The sequence below is a fragment of the Passer montanus genome, unplaced genomic scaffold (genome assembly GCF_014805655.1).
Source record: "Passer montanus isolate IOZ18808 unplaced genomic scaffold, ASM1480565v1 scaffold25, whole genome shotgun sequence".
In the NCBI taxonomy this organism is placed as follows: Eukaryota; Metazoa; Chordata; class Aves; order Passeriformes; family Passeridae; genus Passer; species Passer montanus.
This window is the reverse complement of record NW_024367149.1, coordinates 6,277,615-6,297,157: the sequence shown is the minus strand read 5'-3', so window position 1 is coordinate 6,297,157 and position 19,543 is coordinate 6,277,615. Positions and strand designations below refer to the sequence as shown.

At 41.5% G+C, this 19,543-nt stretch overlaps 1 protein-coding gene across 3 annotated transcripts in view; it reads left to right on the top strand.

Moving 5' to 3' along the window:
- The first annotated feature begins 19,029 nt into the window (after window positions 1–19,029).
- The window catches only part of LOC120503178 (cytosolic carboxypeptidase 6), an 882,397-nt gene continuing 881,883 nt past the window's right edge, over window positions 19,030–19,543 (top strand). For all 3 annotated transcript variants that reach the window (XM_039711394.1, XM_039711393.1, XM_039711395.1), the window contains exon 1: window positions 19,030–19,317. In XM_039711394.1, the coding sequence (XP_039567328.1) occupies window positions 19,275–19,317 (43 nt within the window). In that variant the 5' untranslated portion in view covers window positions 19,030–19,274. The remainder of the gene's footprint in view (window positions 19,318–19,543) is intronic.

The following is a 19,543-nucleotide window of genomic DNA, read 5'->3' as shown; positions in this document are numbered from 1 at the left end:
GTGTGGGTGGCGCAGGCCCACAGCGGGTGCTGGGAGGGGAGAGCCGGGGTTACGCACCCGGGAGGGTCCGCGGAGCTCCGCTGCCTCCCAGGTGGGTCCCGGTGTGGGGATGAGATAAATGAAGTGCGGCGGGCAGGGTGAGCTTTGTGCGGATCTCCACCATGCTGGCTCTGACTGGGTCCGTGACTCTCGGCCGTAAAGATGTACGGGGAAGAATTTTCAGTAGGTTAAAAAGCCTCTTTTTCAATCAAGGAAAGGATAAGATGATGTGACACAAATGTATGATCGTGTGCCGCAAATAGAACATTGTGGGAAGCTTTTCCTTAGACATAAGCTTTGTCCTATATTTTTTCAAACAGTTTATTTTCTTGCTGTGTAGGTCATTCCTAACATTAGGCTAAATTTAGATGAAGATGCACCAGCAGTGAAGACAGACTGTCTGAGGAAACTGACTTAGACCCACAGCCTCAGCTGTGCCCTGGTCAGGAACCTGGGTGTGAAATTATTTACCTTTTTACTGACTTATTTTTGTTTCAGGTAGCTTGGTTGAAAGTAACAGAATCTCAGATATTTAAATAAAATACCTGGAGTCTAAAAGAATTAGAATCTTCTAGCTTGCCTGGCTTACTTCAGTGCTGCAAGCCATGTATACAACCAGCGTTAATTTCAAGGGTATTTCTACCACAAAGTGAGGTAAGGCTGAACATCTTGGGCCTTTTGAAGATCTGTACCTGAAACTTCAAAACAGGGTCCAATCTCTGCTTCCAGTATGGACGGCAGAATTTGTACTTGTTTATGCACTTTGATTTTCAGTTCTTTGTGTATAAATTTAGCTGTGGGTGGAGTATCCTGAGCCAGATTCCTCCCTATATGCTATACATACAGGATTACAGAAAGGCAGACATGATTCTGTGTTAGATTGACAAGGAATTGCATTTCCCAGCAAATGCTGGATCAGAGCCATCTGTTTCAGAAATTAGCATAGCAGCAATTTGTTTGTTTGGCTTCATCTGTCTATTAGCTTGGTCCAAATTCTCTCGTTTTAGAGACATGCTATCACATAGGGAAAAGATCTGTGATACACTCTGTGCAGAAAACCCCTAAAATACATGAATTATTCTAAACAGAGGAGATACGAAATGTCATTGTCAGAAATCCAGGCAAAGCTAAAGTAAGATTATTTGTTTTCCTGTGAACAAGTTTGACTTTCTCACAGCACTCTTATATTAAATCATCTGCCCCTTCCCAGTGTCCTGGTCTCAGAGTGCTTCTCTCCTACCCAAAGTAGTGTTGCTGTACTTTTAGGTGCACTGGATATTTTCCTTGTGTTGATTTTGACAGAATGATGGAAAATCCTTCCTGACTTACAGCCTCTACAACTTTTGAAGAGGTATTGATATTCTTAAAAACTGAGAAGTCTAGCTGCAAACAACAGTCAGGAAAAGGGCATCAATCCATTAAATGATAAGGTATCACCACATTAGACAACAGCTTTTCTAAAAGCATTTCACTTTGAGCTCTGTATACCCAAGAAAATGACATCTCTTACACAGCTTTTTTATTTGTGGCATACCCAGGCTGCACTATCAGGATTTCAGTTATTTGCCTAGAAGTTTTAGGTCTCAGGAAAAAAAAAATTACTTAATACTCCAAAAATGTGCATCTATTATTTTATAATTCCTACTGGATCTGATTACAGTGCAAGTATTTCTCCACAGGTGTAGAGAAAGGTCTACACTGTTGTATAATTAATGATCATTATGTGGCATTGGCTTGATGATGCAACTTGATGATCCTCTGGATTCAGAGGATATTCCTACCAACTCTTTAAAAAAATGTAACCAAAAATAGTCATAGGAAAGCCTTCTGTACCCTTGAGAAGTGTAAAGACCAATGTGGTTATTATGGAAAGAGAATTCTAGGTAGATCTGCTCAAATAGGAAGTAATTGTGGATGTTTCTTATAGCTGAATGCTGCTAATGCATGATTTAGAGACTACACAAAGTAAAAGATTTAGTTCATTTTCATGCTACTTCATTTCTTAGTTACATGGTAAAACCACCAACAAAAACACCTTCTAAAATAAGAACTTACTTTCTCCTTCAGAAAAATGAGTCGTGTGTTGTAGGCAGTGAAAGTGAGGTGAAGTCTCAGCTCAGAGGATGAGTGCTCATTCTGCACCTGCGCTAGAGCTCACCTGTGTTGCTCTGTGTCTCTGCCTCTGCCTGAGCACCCTGCTCACCATTCTCCTCCCACCGCCCGCCCCGTTCCTTTGTCTCCTCGGAGCCACCAACAACGGGATCTGCTGGAGTTTGGAAACCTGGGCTGGATGGAGGGCGGGAGCTGCCGGTGAGAAGCGCTTACCCAGGTCACTGCTAAAATCACAGCGCCGAGGGCAGAGCTGTGCTCGCATCCCCTGGTGATGAAATGACAGCAGGAGCCGAAGTCAGACAGTGACAACATCTGGGGGCTTCTCTGTGCTGTCAGAGCAGGGCGAGGAAATTGCCCGTTCAGAGGATGCTTTGTGAATCGATACACGGGTAATGCACACCACGGTGTTTAGAACAAATAGCAAATGTCAGAAGTAAATAGTTCTGTATTTTAAGCAATGGAAAGAGAGTGTAAGTGCTTTTCCAGGGTAAGTGTAGAAAGCCATTACAAAGCTTATCTTTGCAACTGACCTATAAAAGCTATAAACACATCAAAGGCTTTGAGGACATCAGATACAAACTTTAATTCTTCCCACAGTCAAAACTCCCATGAAGTCAATGTCCCAGGATCACGACTCTGAGTATGTTCAGTAATGCTAATGGAACTTAGACTTCCATGGGCAGCTTAATTCACAATTGTAATTTAATTCAGGTTGCAATTTATTTAATAGTGATCTCTTGTCATGATTTTTCCTCTAAATCGCTGGATGTAAGGCAAAACAATTTTTTAGAATAAAATTTCTTGGAGGTTTTATTATTACAGAATAAAAAACTTTAAAATGTAGCTGAAGTACTTTTTATTCAAGACAATAGCTTTTTGTTTACTTTTAGCAGGTTAAGAGATGATATTTGTGTCACAAGTAAAGCAAAGCAAAATTTCTTCCAGGTAAAGAGTCTAGATTTTCATAGCAATCTCAGATCTTAGCAGCAAACAGCTCTTCTTATATTTTTGCCCATCTCTAACCGTAATGCACTTATTCATAGCACCATGAATTTCAGTAACTGTGGCTTTTTGATTTTCTAAAATGGTATGCAAAGATGTCCTTTACTGTAAATACCTAACAAGTTAACCTGATATCATAAGCTACCAAATACATAGGGGATGAAAATGCCAGTGGATCCCTCTGAATGTTTTAGCCTTAAGGCTCCTGCAGGTTTTATTCGGATTCACAATAGTAGGAGTGGGAAGGAGGAGATAAATAAAACATTTGTTTCAGAAAGTAGGTGACTTTGACAGAACACTGATGTAAACCATGAAGCCTCGCAGATCAGAGGAATATTGTTAAGAAGGGAGGCTGGTGAAGAACACTCAACACCAGCCCCCGAGTGGTGCTGATCAGAACAGTTCTGCTTTGCTTTTAAGTATTATTGCACCTTCTCTGCTATTCTGTAAAGAATTCAGTTGGTGACTCCCACTGATGTATCATAGTCACTCAAACATGTTTTTACACCACTCATTGGGTATTTTGGTAAAGGTCTAATCTCATTTGGATTTATTACGATTTATCTCGGATTAAGCATTTATCTGCTAAGGATTATGACCCATACTATGAAGTACTGATGAACCATCAGAGTTCAGGAATGTCTAAGCACATTAGAATGAATCAGCAATATTATTTTTTGACACAGTCTTCTCACATTATCTTTTTTCAATCAACTTTGCAACATTCATACAGATAAGTATCTAATTTTCCTTTAATACGGGCAGTAACCTGGAAAGCTCTTAACATCCAGTAAGAGCAAAGCTGCATTTAATTAGGAGCAGCTTAAAAGATCAGGCCTCAGAGCCACATGACTTCGTATTCACTCTGCCTTCAGCTGTCAGTACAACTATTGATTTTTTTTTTAATACCAATTTAAATATTTTTTCTTAGTTTTGAAATGTATTTTGGTGAGTCTTCCACTGCTATCACAACCTTCTACTTTTTTTCTAATTTTCATAGCCAGGAGTGAAAAAAGGAACAAGGATAAAGAAGAAGACTATGTTGTTTATGTCTTTCTGGACTTTTAAGATATTTTTTTCTGTTTGAAAATGTTTAAACTACTTTCACTATTGATATACACGGTACTGCACCTCAGGAAAAGAGTTGGATTTCTCATGGGTTTAAAATAAGTTGGTTTGGCTTCAGTTTGTGGCAAAGCCACCTATGTATACTATAGTTGCCCCAAAGAGGCTTCTGGCTATTTTAATGATTAATAATTTTGTACATATATCATGTCTTAGAAATTCCATTTTATGTTGTTTTAATTGCCCAAATTTGAGAATTCCAATTGTCACTTTAAATGTATATGTTTGGAAGTTTTCCTTACAATACAGATTTTTTCTTTATGATGATACACACAAAGGTTTAAATACTTTTTGGCAGTGTTTTATAATGCTGGAAATAAGTCCTTGGATATGAAACTGCACAACTTAATGTGTTTAACCACTCTTAATAAAGGAATTAGGGAGAAAATATATGGTTCATTTCCAGTATACATTTCTACTATTTGCTAAATAGTGTCACATTTAGAATGTGCAGGTCTGTAACAAATGACTACATTGCAGCGTTATTGTTCATTTTGAGGATTGCCTGCAATGCCTGGTTTGCTAAGCAGGGAGTTTGCAGTACGAATGTAGCTGTGAAGAGATGAAACCTCTGAAAGGTTGTAAGGGACACCAGATTCAGTGTGTTTGACTTCACTACGTGGAGTAATGGAATTAAATTTGGGGTTTCACAAAAACAGTGCAAAACTCCCATTTGTTTACAGTGTTGGGATGTAGTGTGCCCTTTTACCAATTTGTATCACCGTTTCTTATCCAATTAATGTTTAGAGCTATGGACACAGTGATGCGTGTGAAACCTTGGCTCTCATTTCAGTTAAATAAAGAAAAGACTCAGCTGATGAAAAATTAGATGAAACAAAAGAGAAATGGATGAGCACAGAAAAGAATTGATCTGGCATAACTAAAAACATTGATGAATAAGCTGTAAAGAGACATAATCAAAGACAAAATTATTTTTCAGTACCTTTTCTGAAAAACATTGAATAGAAAATCATCTGGATATAGAAGAGAAAGGTTCTTCACCCACTTTCACATGAATACCTGTGCAAGGAGAGAAAAATGGTGAGTGAGAAGTGTATTTTCTGCTAATGGGACACATTAACGTTGCCATGGAATTTGGGATCAGCATGCACAGGGTATTGATCTTAAACCTGCATCTGAGCTACAAGGATGAGGAGGACATGCTAATTTACCTACTTTTGACATCAGCCCAGAACTACACATGTATAGGGAAAACCTAAGGATAGGATGGATGGCAAAAAAGCCTCTTTGTCAGAATCACAGAATTATTCACTTGGGATGGAGTGTAGGAGGTTTCCTAGTGCAAACTGCTCAGATCAGGGTCAACCCTGAAATCACATCAGTTTGTTGAGGATGTGATGCAAAGAAGTTTTGAAAACCTGCAAGGATTAAGATTCCCCAATCTCTCTGGGCAACCTGTTTCAGTGCTTAAATATCCTAAAAAAAAAAAAAAAGGATAAATAATCTGTGGTTTCCTCCAGGACACTTGACAGGTATTCCATGGCTTAGGTCTAAGGGTAGATGCCCAAGGAATGCCAAGGTGAGCAGCTGCCAGGGGGAGTAGGACTCGTTAGCCCTTGGGCCTGGCAGGAGATGTTCATCCCTTTTGCAGCGTGCCCATCCACACTGTAACATTCCAGCTTGGATACGAGGCTGCTGTGGAGACCATGGTGAAAGAAAGCCCTGCTGAAGGCAAGGTAGGCAACACCTACGGCTCTGCCTTTGGCTGCACATCTTCCAGGGCATCACAGAAGGTCAGCCTGGGCAAACCTTGGAAAAGCCATGCTGGATACTACTTCTAATCACCTTTCTTTCTTCAGGAATGCCTCCTGCAGACTTGGCAGCATTATTGTCCCAAAGGACAAGCAGTAGTTCCCTGGATCATTCTTGCATTTCTTAGTGTGATGGGCTTTTGAATAGATTTAAGTGAAACAAGGCTTTCACTTCACATTTAAAAGATTTGACATAGTCCACAGTGATATCCTCCTTATAAACTGGGACGAAAAGTCTGTAAACAATTATTGATCTCCACATGCTACTGGGGAAATGTTCCAAGATCAGTGACAGCTGGGAAATCACTGGCATTTTAAAATTATATATCAGTGATTCACTTTTTTTGGCATTTACAGTATTGCATTATGGCAATGAACATACTAGATGTGTATTTAAAAAGCCAGACTGCCTTTAGCATTTTAGTATTTTTTGTTTGAGCTGTATTACAGATGAAAATTTCTTGATACAATTCAAAATAATGGGTTTGTTTTTTAAAGATACATACCCATTAAGAAGAAGTTAAAATGAGGAAAATGCTTCTTTGTGTGAAAATAATTCTGCTTTTTCAACAACAGCATCTCCTGAGTTTCTTCGATTCATACCTGATTAATGACTAAACTAGACTTTAACTCCTGTAAACACTGTAGAATGCAGAGAGCTATAGAAAAGTAAAACGTGCTTCGATTCATACCTGATTAATGACTAAACTAGACTTTAACTCCTGTAAACACTAGAATGCAGAGAGCTGTAGAAAAGTAAAATGTATTTTGCCCTCCTCAGTCATTGTTTACACAGTCCTCAGTTACATTTTATTCTGGAATTATTTGCAAGAGAGAGGTTTGGTTTCAAGTCATTGTCCCATATAAGATTGCCAAAGCCTCTGGTCAGTCACTGAGCTGTCTTAATTTGAGAGGAGGAGCTGGGTGCTTGCCCACAAAAGGGCACAGCTACATGAAAGGAAAATATTTATTAGGTAAAACAATACTAAAATCACCTCTTTGCTGGAGAATAAAAAATGTGTGGTGATCCCAAGCTTGTTCTGTGCTGCTGGGCAGGAAGGACTTCATAATAACCCAGTGATTCCTCTGGCTGATGAGGGATCTGCTGTGACGCATTCTGAAGGATGCTGCATATGCCTTGGCTGGGAAAATGATGTTTTCTTTGTGCTGGTCGAGGCTAGAAAAGAAGGGGAAATGGTGGGAGTGGTGACTCGGGTGATCTTTAGAGAAAAAAATAATGCAAATAAGGATTGAAGATGAGCTCTGCATACTTCCAGGTTTGAAAATAATTAGTCACAGAGTTCGTTGTCCACTGCCTCAGGTTTCTGCACTGCAAAAATACATTTTAAGATAGATTTAAAAACTGGCTAATGAGATTAGCTGGCTGATGTTTTAATGTAAAAGGTATGTCATAGAAAATGACAATCTGAATTGGGAGAGAAAAACAAACATAACAATAAGCTGATATGAGCTAAGAACTTTGAACACAGACTATATTGTTCAAGATATAACTGATTTTATTTCAATTCCATGACAGCATCATTTCACCCACTGTCTGTCTTGACAGGAGTCCAGTAAAGGTTTCTATTTTGCCTTCTCAGCATGTTTTAGGGAATGATTTGTGATTAGGAGTACAGATACTATTTCAAATGCCTCTTAAAATATGTGGTATTGCAAACAACGGATATAAAATGAGATTCACACACATAGCTTTGCTGGTGGCCAAGAACTGCGTTGCAATATGCCGGAAATCCAAACATCCTCCTACTCCCAGAGCCTTGCTGACAGATCTACAACAACTTCTTTCTCTTGAAAAAGCTACTTACAGAATCAGAATAAGAAAGAGAGAAGCCTGCTAATTCTGAGGAACTAATGTAATACATAAAATGGGAGGTTAAAGATTCCTCATCAATATGAAGATTGCATTTCTTCTTGAAAATTTTATAGTTTCAAGTAATATCTAGACTATCTAAAATTCTCACAAAAACCAAAGAGGGGAATATCATGTCATCTCTGAAAAAGGAACAACACCAAACCTTTAGGATTGGTGTCATTGTTGTCTTGTCTAGCCTTTTAGAGCTACAAATCATTGGGCTTCTGCCTTAGTACAGGGGTGTGTATCAATGGAACTTGGTACAGAAATAGAACCTCAGCTCAGCAGATCCTCCTTTCTTGAAAAACCATTTAAAAAGGCAAACACAAGGGAATAGAAAAACAAGTAACTTTTCCAGGGATGTGTATTTTAAACAGCATGTTTTGCAAGAAAGGCTGTTGTTAGATGCTACATATTTTAATTAGCTGTTTAGAAAATCAGGTTGACAATGTCCTTTAATTAGTAGACATTGACTTATTCCACGTGTATTATGGCACAGTGAATCTTATTAAGATAAATGTTTCTCTCTGAAGAGATGAAAAAAAAAATCCACTATCATTTGTTTGCTTACCAGATTGCTCACCATCAATACGGCTGCTATTTAAAATGATGAATTTTAGTCACATATTTAATTAGCTAATAGCTGATCTCACTGTTGGGTCTTGATCCTCCTTACATGTGTTCTTTCATCCTTAAAAAGTCTTTGGTTATATCTTGGTTTTGAAGTTTTCGTTTGAAATTGTCCTTGCTACTTTCAAACCTAAAATGCAATAAATTAAATTATTAAAAGTAAAAATTATTGTGAAAACATTTAAGGTTTGGAGTATAGTTTTATACCTTCTGCTCATTTTAATATATTGCTAGAAGCTATGAACTTTAAAAAAATTACAAGTTTTTAACGTTAGATTTTCCATTTGCTGCAGGTGTTTAGTTTGTGAGAAAATTATGTGCACTTTAAAAGGCTATAAACTAACTTAAGATGTCAGTGCATTTGTCTGTCACTGCTCAGCCTGCAGCCTTCTCACAGAATTCACATTGTTTGAGGGCAACAGTGGGAAAGTGCAGCAAATGCACTGTAGCCTATATTATGTCATGATAATTGTTAAAAAGAAAGCCTTAATGGTGTTTGCATAAAGGACATAAAGCTCCTGTGGGTGTCACTGGTTTGGACGAGGGCTCTTCACGGCAGATTCTCTACTTCAGTTGTTCATTGTATGTGACAAATGGTGCTTCTTAATCCCACAGATTATGTTAGTGCCTAGAATGCCATTCAAGGGCAAACATCCCTCCCTCTTCACAGATGACATGGATTGGGAGTCATGCAAGGAGCAGGGAGTTGGCCTCGATGATCCTTATGGTACCTTCCAGCTTGAGATGTTCTGTGGTTCTGGATGATTGCCCTCTAAACCTCTCATTTTCTTCCCATTTGCAGCATTAGGTTATTCCAACAGTACAAGGAAGATAAGCAAGAAAAACATTAATAAATCAGAATTTTCTTTGTTATAGACTGTCTTTGAAGGGATTGCCATGGCAGGTATTGTGCTGCCAAGCTGGAGATGCTGTAGAAGGTCCAGACTTGCCTGTGAATAACCTGGAGGCAGCCTGGGAGGGTGAGGTAAAGCCAGGCTGCACCCATTGCAGAAGGTCTGAAGAAGTTCTGCAATATGGGTTTGCAATATGAATTTGTAGCTACACGGATGTGTACCTGCCATGGAATTTGCATGAATTCAAACTTTATATGTAACTATCATGAAAACTTGTGAGTGAACTTTCTTTGAAAGGACATTTTGAAATAATATGTGGTCAATGATATGAGTTCCTAGTGGAACAGTTATGGGCCACACGGCTCAAAATCAAGAGAATTTGTTTGCTGAAACCAAAGGGCATGAGGGTGCCTAGAGCTTGGTGGTGCTGGTCACACAAGACACCACCAGACAGGTGGGATATCCATCAGGCTTGTTTTGCCACTGCCACTTCCCTCACAAACACAGAACAGCAATTAAGTGTCAGTATCTATCAAAAACTGGCTGTGTTACTTAAGGACAAAGTATTCTCTGACCTCTGGAGCATGTCATTACAAAAAGAAGGACATAATTGACTTTTTGGATGTGCAATTATTTGTTCTCACAGTTGTCCCATAACAGCATGGATTATAAACCTCACATCTTAGGCAGGCAAAACTCAGTTTCCTTAGCCCTGCTGTTTAATTAGTGCTTGCAACTGGACATTGTTTATATCCCAATAAATGTTGCCTGAGTGAAGACTTCCCCTTAACCAATTATACCAGATGCTTTTCTGTGAAGGTCCTAATTAAATAGCATATATTCTTATATTTTCTTTAGTTGTGTCTCTTGTGTGGATCTCTGTCAGAGTGCCATGCCACACTGGGACATTTTACCCACATTTCTGTCACTTTCATGCTCGCTGGCTGCAGGCAGCTGCTCCCTTTAAAAGCTCTTGCTTTCTGTATGGGAGGAAGGTCCTGATGGGCAAGGCTGGTACTTCAGAATCTAAATCAGTTTCTTGTGCTATAGCAGAATCCTTAAGTGATTGCTAAGCCACACATGACCCCATCAGGAGGGTGTAACTTCAGGTGCCTGATGGGGTCATTGCTGTAGCGTCCAATCCTGCAGATCCCAGCACAGAATTTTAAGCAAAGCTGGAATTTATTTGGAAGCCCTCCTCTACAGAAATTGTCAAGGTGCAGATACTGTGCCTGGCTTGTGAGCAGCTCTGCCCCTCATCACAATTGTGGCACAGTTTCAGGAATGGTCAAGATTAGCTGTCCTGGACAGTGCTGTACCCTCTCCTTAATCAGACCCTCAGTATTAAGCTTCCCTTCTCCTGTATAATGGAACATTTTTTTTCTGCAGGTAAGATTTTAAGAGCTTTTCTATTCTAGGCCCTTTTTCTAAGAGCTGATTCCTAAGTTGCTACCACTTTTATGTGTGCTCAAAATATGAAAAGGAAATCAGCTTCCTTTCTCTGGTACAGCAGCCGCCCTCCTAAGTGAGTCAATGAGTTCCCAAATGTAGTATTTCAATGCCACGTGAAAAAGTATGGAGTGAGAGATGTATTAGTGGGAACACTGTCTCAGTGCCAATCCTTATGGGTCAGAGGATTACAAAATAATGTAGCCCATCTGTGCTTCACCAAATATCTTCATTTAGAAGATAAACATGGTAATGTAACGACATTTTTTACTGTGTACTTCCTTCATCCAAACTTCAAGTGATTCTAATTTCATACTAATGCCTTAATTTTTAAATTGTCCTTGATTTCAAGATGGATTAGTTAGTAATTACGTTAAATTATTTCTGCAGATTCTGATCAGATACATATATACCCATTCATTTCCTTGATATCTTAATTTGAAGAGTTTTTTATCATCTACAGGGTCAGGTTGCAGTGAGGGGCAGAAAGTTTGCAGGCTGGAAGGGTCACTGAAGCTTTAGAATGCAGAAAATATTATGGATACAAACCTTAAAAAGTTCATGTGATTTTTTCTACAGACTCTAGGTTCAAGGTAGGGGACAGATAATTGGGTGTGATTATGTCTTACTGGATATTCACTTCTCAGCACTGCTATTATAACAAGGGAAACAATTTTGGTAATCATGGTGTTCAGGAATATCTAGAATTTTGTATTACTTGGACGAAATTGGGAGATTAAAGAAAAGGTGCTGTGTGTTTCATGTCTCCAAAATAGTGATTTTAAAATGTTACTGTGAATGTGGCCTTGGGGTGCTGATTCTCTAGCACCATGAAAGCCAAGTCTCTGCCTATCTCACCAGTCAGGCTGCAGTTTGCATCAGGAGCACAAGTCCCTGATCATCTTGTGGACCATCATCAGAAATTACATCTTCCTTAGGGGTATAATGATCTTTTTCTCTTGAGTTCTCGTTATTTGGCCATATCAGGTAGTATTTAGGACTAGATTCACTGAACAACTCTTGTTTTTATATTCTTGAGGGAATGTTGGCCTCAGTTGGTCCCATACCTTGCTTTACTCTGTACTCTGGATTCCACAGAGAATGGGTCTAACGTGTTCTTATCCCTTTCCTAAGCTGATGGAGTGCTGCTTTGGGCTTGAGTTTTCCTTACTGTACCATTGTTAAAGGCAAATGTTGATAATATTTTTCACTGCAAGGACTTGTTTTGGTAGCACTGAAGGGCTTGTGGAGCAACTGGGAGTGCAGCAATGTTCCAGTGAAGGTGGAAGGTGAACCAGGACCTCAACGGCTGAAAGTCTCAAGCTCTCACAACTTAGCAACAAAGGCAATCAGTCTGCAGCCCCTGAGTTCATTCCTTGGATTCCTAAAAGGAATAAACCCATCATTGTTCATCTGTGTGGCTGACATTGGCACAGATTTTTTCCACTCCTATCTGAGTACTTGTAAGACTTGTATATGATAGGAGCAAAAGAGAGTTCCTTGCCACTTAGTGTGAGAAAAAAATGCTAGGGAAGACAAGTGCATACTAGGGTGAGCCAACTGTTTACCATGATCTGCTAACAAATGTGAAAACTAAAAATGGCCTTTCTGCACTGGGATTTTATCGTGTATTAGTTGCCATGTGTTAGTGAACATAAGCTTATTGCAGTCTCAAGTAAATTCCTGCCATTTCAGTTTACCTCCTCTCTCCCAGCTGCTACATGTAGTGATTGTCTCAGAGATTTGCTGCTCCTTTTTCTGTGCCACTGGAAGCTTGAGAAACCATGAATTTATTTTGTAAGTATGGAATTCTAACATGGTTCCTAAATTCATTATGAATTCTTCTTTTCTCTAAAGAATTAAATTTCAGTTTTTGGGCCAAATAATCAGTTTCAAGATAGCAAACAACTATTAATCCAAAATTAAGTTCTCATTGTACCTCTTTCATTTTTTCAGATGTTCATTGGCTACATTAAAAGAATTTTATCAGACTAGATACTGAAAAGGATTAAAAGACAGCACAGAACTGTAAAGTTTATAGATGATTAAAATGCAATGCATAAAATGTGTCTGTAAATATAGACACAGGACTGAGTCTGGACAATAACTATAATAATATTGAAATATTAATAAAAAACTAATACTTAGATATTAAATATTTCCAATAAGTATATTAAAACATCACACAAGCATATATTTTAATTTCTAAGTATAGGTGTAGTAATCTTTGCCACTGGGACTGGACCAGGATCCTGTGGACCCTTTGGGAACACCTGTCAAGTTACAGATTGTGTTTAGCAGCTCCACAATTAGAACCCCCTGGAAAGCGCTTTCCTCACTGAGGGCTTCCAAGGAATTCCAGGGTTCCAGTGTAGAAGAGTTCTTTGGGCTCCTCCTCTGAGTGGCACAGAATCCTAGCTTAGCATTATTCTTTGGGTTTGAAGTCCTAAACCATCTTGATCCACATGCTCAAATCCCAGAACTGACTTAGCCCTTCACCTTTCCCAGATGAAGTGCGCTTTTACCACACATATGTGTTTATACCTTTCTGATGGGAACTTAAAAATGAAGGTTATTTCCTGAAAAGAATTTCAAAGTCTCACTTTTGTAAGAGCAAGGGTTTACTCGTGGCCTTGGGTAACATCTCTTTTTCCATTCTGCACCCAGGTGGCAGGCATTGACCTTCCTTCCTTTCCTAGTCAAACGCAGGGCAGAAGTGCACGCTGGCAGCCAAGCCCTTGTCAGCCCTGCCTGGCTTAGAGGGGCACTGAAAGAGCAAGGATGTGCACCTGAGAGAGCTCTGCACCTTAGTGATCCCTGGCTTTTACAAGCCCAGAAGTGCTTGTGGAAGAGTGGAAAAGCAAGGTAGCTTTCCATGTCCTGGAGGCACAAGTTGTTCACCTTCCCTACAGCACAGCTGTCCTTTGCAGCCTGGGTTCCTTTGGGCCAACAGTGTCTCTGTGTAATTACACAATATTGATGCACATCTGTGAGAACAAACCGTTAGGAACAAACAGTTCAAAATATCTATAAAACATAGAATTAAAAAAAAATATTTTCAGGTGTGAAATGAGATGATGCTTCGCCTGCATGGGCACAAATTGATCCAAGTTTTGTGATGATAGTGTCACTGGTTTCATATCAGTTATCTCAGCATAACTTTTTGATTATTTCTGAAATCATGCACAGAATGAGGGGAGATTCAGTTTGACCTTTCCAGACTTGCTGCATTTTAATTCTTCCTATGGGTAGAAATAATATAGAAAAAAACCCAGCAGGTAATATTATTTTTGTATAAAGCTCTCTAATTATACTAGGCATGTTCAGAATACATTAAAGATACTGTCCCGACACCAAAAAAATTTACAGTGTGCTTTTAGATATTACATAACTAATGAGAGCAATAAATGCTGGGAGAACGAATGGATCAAGGTTACAATAATAAGATTATAGGATTCCTCCACTATGTGTGCATAGTTTAAGATTCACTTCAATTTTGCTGCCTCAGTCTGGGCTTTGGTTTTCATTTTGGCTTTTTCTTTCTTTATGAGATTTAATTTTATCTCTGAATCCACCAGACCATAACAACCTGGCAAAAAAAACTCTGACCAGACTTTTGATTTTCTTTCTTTTTTTTCCTTCTTTATAAAATTGGGTTGTGCCTGCTCTGCTTGCACAGCCACCATCAATGTCCTGTTTGCATCAGAACCACAGCCTTTTCTCTGACAGCAGTCACAGCTGAAATACACCTGAATGCTTGCACTACTTTATTCTACATGGGGAAAGAGATACAAAAAAAGAGTAATTATGTGATTTCTACACATTTGTACTTGGATTCTTAAATCCCCACCTTGAAGACCCACAGCATGCACCATGCATGTGGCATGTGAAGCAGACACAAAGCTCATGCTAATGCTCCATCTTCTCCTTCTCATCCAGCCTTAACAGTCACTTACAAATGATTTCTGAAAAATCAATAATGCACCTTACTGGCTTTTTTGTAATGTATAAGAAAGGGCATTTTTTTGCCAATTTTTTAAACACTGAAAATATCAGCATTGTAAAATTGGATTTTTACTTATTTTCTTTGGGGTTTCAAGAGACATGTATTGACAGCAGCCACCTCTAGCTGAATCAGAAGTATTGAATGTATAACACAAATTATTCGATCTTCAACATATTTGAATTATCCTCATGTTAAAAAAGAAGTGATCGGGAATCTTTTCTCCTTTCAAGTCTTTGCTCTTGTGTTATTATTCTTTCTTATGTTCTTTAATCACCACAGCCTTGCAGGCTGCAAACGAAAGATAAACAAACAATGGAATATCTAATGTTTCAAATACAAGCACAGATAAAAAAAGTAAAGCATAACCCTCAAGTCCTTATAGATTAAAAATAAGTAAAGAAATGGCATAAATTTCTATTTAGAAAAATAATTTATTTCTCAATATTTGTAATGAAGGGAGTTGTCAGTCACATTAATTTTTATGTAAATTTACCTAAGCTGATGAATCATAACTGAAATATTGTCTAATCTTCCCGGTTTTGGCCAGCATTTCCATTTCCATTTCGATTGCCTCAATTTATTTTTGTTTGCTTATATAATGAGTTTTAAGGGCCCATCCCAGGACCCATAATGAGCAGAGTGAAAAGAGGGGCTGCTTAAGGCACTGCCAGTCCCACACAGCAGTGGCTGCCCAGCCCATCAGACCAGTCCCCATGACAGACACTGAGCTTGGCACACAGCTGACGATTCATTATCATTCCTTCGGTAGACATCACAGCAGAGGAGATTTTTAGGGAGGGATTTGAAGGAGGAAAATTAAGTGAGTGGGAGTGCGAAGCAGCAGCGAGGGAAAGCATGAAGGTGCTGGTTTGAAAATGTAACAAGTAGAGAGTTATTACTGAATGAAATGTGTGGGGGGAAGCCGTTGGTTTCTCCATAGGCTATTAAAAGATGGTGGGGTGGGAATAAGCTGCAAAGAGCCACAGAAGTGAGGCAGCTTCTGCTTGCCAAGATGTAGAAGGGGGAGGGGGGATGTTCTGGAACAAGGAATAGGGCTGAAGCAGCAAATGTGAGGATAACCAGGGCACCAGTGTCTTGCAACAGTGTTCGGTTATTCTTTCTTGTTTTGTAATGTCCAAAATCAGCCTGTTAGGGCCAAAGGCCTCTTTGTCCTAATGACAACCCCAACATGTTCTCAGGTGCTCTAAAAATGCACAAATAAAAATAAGCAACTGCTTCTCCTGAAAACCATTTCCCTCATTCTTCAGCCCTGATTCGAATTACACCATTCAGTTATCTATTTCCAAAAGAACTTTCTATATGAACTTTCCAGTCCTCTCTTGTCAAATTATCTTACTGTTTTTGGAAAGACTGCATATCATCTATATTTAACACCACTTCAGCTTGGTGAGGTAACTATAACATAGCATTAAACTCAGACTAAAAAAATGAGTGTGGCATTTCTAGGTTTTTCAAGTGTGTTAACTCAGAAGAGATAATTTGAATGGAAAAAGTGCTTTCCCCCAAATGTCTCTGATTTCAATAGAACTTCTTGCAGGTATTTCAATTGAGTTAATCGGCTGGCAATTAGATGCAAAAGGCCTTTGGATTAGTATTTGTGGTCACCATAGAAGCGAGTCTCAGAGAAATGTGAATAAAGAGGTCACCCGAAGAACAGATATGGAAAGTCTCTCCACAGGCACTTAATTCTTAGAAATTTACAGATGAAAAATGCTATATGGGTAATAATAGATAGAAATGAAATATGGATGAGGGGACACTAAAGCTGGAATAGCAAGTAGAACAAAGGGAATAAGGGGATGTGGGGACATGGTAAGAAACTAGACTAGAGCTGCAAACTTGGACAGAACTGTTTAAGACCTAAAAAAAGAAATATCAAGTAAAGGAATGAAGAGATCAGTACTATGAAAAATTATTTGAAGGAGGGCTGGCATGGGACATGGCTATCAGGGAACATGAAAGAAAGAAAAGAATGATCAGAGCATGGGTGACATATTCTTAAGAGGGAAGTCCCAGGATCATTTACCCAGCAATAGATAAGGAAGAGCAGAAGGCCTGGGTGATTTGCTGGCCTGGAGCAAGGCTGTAAGAGAAAGAATGTGTCTGTGGGGGTGTGTGCACTTAGTGTAGCTCACTGTCAGCAGCGAGACAAATCCACCTTTTTAGTATGCAAGTGACCACCTATAGTTTATAAAGACTGCAGAGGGGAAAGTCTAGAAAATATTTTTGCAGAGCTTGGATCTAGATGACCTTCAACATTCTTCTGGGCAAGGGTGTATCTTCCAAGCCCATCACAAAGCCCCCTTGGCACACCACTTCAGACAGGTATTTCATCATGGAACAGCAATGTGGCTGAAGTATCATTCAATTAGCTTATATAATACTAAAGTAAAATACTGAGAGGGAAGAGGAATAGATAAAGGAAAGAGGAAAAAGGAAAGAGGCCTAAGTGCCACTGAAAAAGAAAGGAAGCAGTAAAGGAAGTGAAACCATAAGAATAAATGCTGCAAAAATAACCAGAGAACTATGTAAGAAGGCTGCAAAAAAGGAGCAGGCTTTCTCTTTTCTAGGGAGAAAGGTAGCAAGTGACCCACAGAAAAATCTAAGTATGTAGAACCTGTATGTATTATCCACCTGAGTGTCGTTAAGAGGAGCTGAACTGGAGCAGAAAAGGCACATACTAGGTAGGAAGACAAAGAGGTAAAGTGATGTTTAAATAACAGAACTTAGATGGAGAAAGATACAACTTTACATGCCTTAACTTTTAATCTTGGATTGTTTCCCTGACTAGTCACTGATCACCAGGAAGTGGTTACATTAATTTACTAAGATCTAAGGAAGCAGACACCTGAGTGTGTGCACAACCATAAACACAGTCCTGCCTGTTTCCATTGCTTAGCACTGCTCGTGTACTCCCTGTTTCAGAGTTTTCAGAGCTGCCTGGTTCGGGGTGCATTCAGCCCCACGTCTGCCTGTGTATGCACATTAACACGAGTCTCGATGCTTGTGCTTGTAACCCTGCGCTCGTCCCGCGGTCATCCTTGCTTCCGAGAGGCTGGAGCTGCCGGCGTGGAGGATGCACAATGGAGCCTGCGCCTCGGCATCAGTGAGACACGCATGATCACACCCAGCCTGCCCGGTCCCCCGGGACTCGCACACATAATTAGCCCCTGTACACCAGAGCCTTCATCGCCGTGTTTGCCACATGGTGAGTGTCACCCAGCGGGCCCGCGAACACGCGCACGCAGAAGCCCTCCCGTCCCCAGCACCGCATTTGCCATATGGTCAGGCTCACCTGCTGGGGCTGGGGCAAGGAGACAGACGGGCAACACTCACACACATAATGAAGCTCCCCACCGGGCTGCCTTAAGAAATGAAAAAATAAAATAAAAGTTGACATAAGTGCCACATGACCAGACTCACCTGCTGAGCCTTGGGGCAGGGTGGGGCAGTCACGCACACATGCACTGGCCATCTCTGCCGGTGCTGCCCCTCAGGAGCAGGAGGGATGTGCTCGCTTCCCCTGGGGCAAGAGACCCTGAACCCACACAGGCCCCTCCGCCCCCCGCTGCCCTGAGCTGTGTGGAGGGGAACATGTAACACCAGGACACCGGGCAGTAGGAAGATTTCTTCACAGAAAGGGTGATTAGACGTGGGAATGGACTGCACAAGGAGGCGATGGAGTCGCCGTCCCTGAAGGTGTCAAAGGACTGGACATGGCACTTGATGCCATGGTCTTGGGGACATAGTGGTGCTGGGTCTTAGACTGGACTCGATGATCTCAGAGGTCTTTTCCAACCTAACCGGTACTCTGTGATAACGAGCCTCTCCTCCGCAGCGCCCTATGCGCACCTCAGGCTCACACCGACTCCCACGGGCAGGCAGGAGCCCCGGGAGGAGCTCCGGTACCGGCACAGCTCCGTCCTGCGGGGCGCAGTGACGGCAATTGCCGAGGTGCCGGGCAGCCACCAGGGAGCGGAAAACGAACCCTCCTTTCCCCGTCCGACCAGCGCCGGTAAACAGCGGCCGGGGAGGCGGGGCGGGGCGGGCGCGGCCGCGCGGGTGGGAGCGGTGCTGCGTGAGGGGCGGGCGGCCGGCGGTGCTCCCCTCACGCCCCGCCCGCCACAGCCGCGGCGGCCGCCGGGCTGGGCGAGGATGGAAGCGGACGCTGCTTCCCGCGCAGGCTGTTCCCGGGCAGGGGCTCCCGGGAAAGGCTCTCTCCGGGCAGGATGAGCGCGGGAAGTCGCTCGCAGGGAAGGCTGTCCCCGGGCAGGCTGTCCCCGGGGAGGGCCGTCAGCCCCGCCGCCATGTCGGGGGGGAGCGGGGCTCCCCCATGGCGGTGACGCGCGTTGCCATGGCGACGGCCGGGCGGCGTTGGGGGGGGTGGCGGGATGACAACAAATATGGCGGAGAGGAGCAGGACGGCAGAGACGGGTCAGTGCCAGCCGCAGTCGCCTGGGCGGGGGGAGAGGGGGAGCCCCCCTTCTCCAGGGGCTTCTGGCGGTAGAGGGGGCCTGGCTCGCAGCGGAGTGCGGAGATGGAGCCCTTCTCCTGGGGGAAACGGGGGGGAGCACCTCTGGCCGAGGGCACTGAGGTGGTGAAGGGACCGCGGCAGAGGCTCCTGCCCGAGGAGCTGTGACGAAGGGCAAAGCCCCTTCCC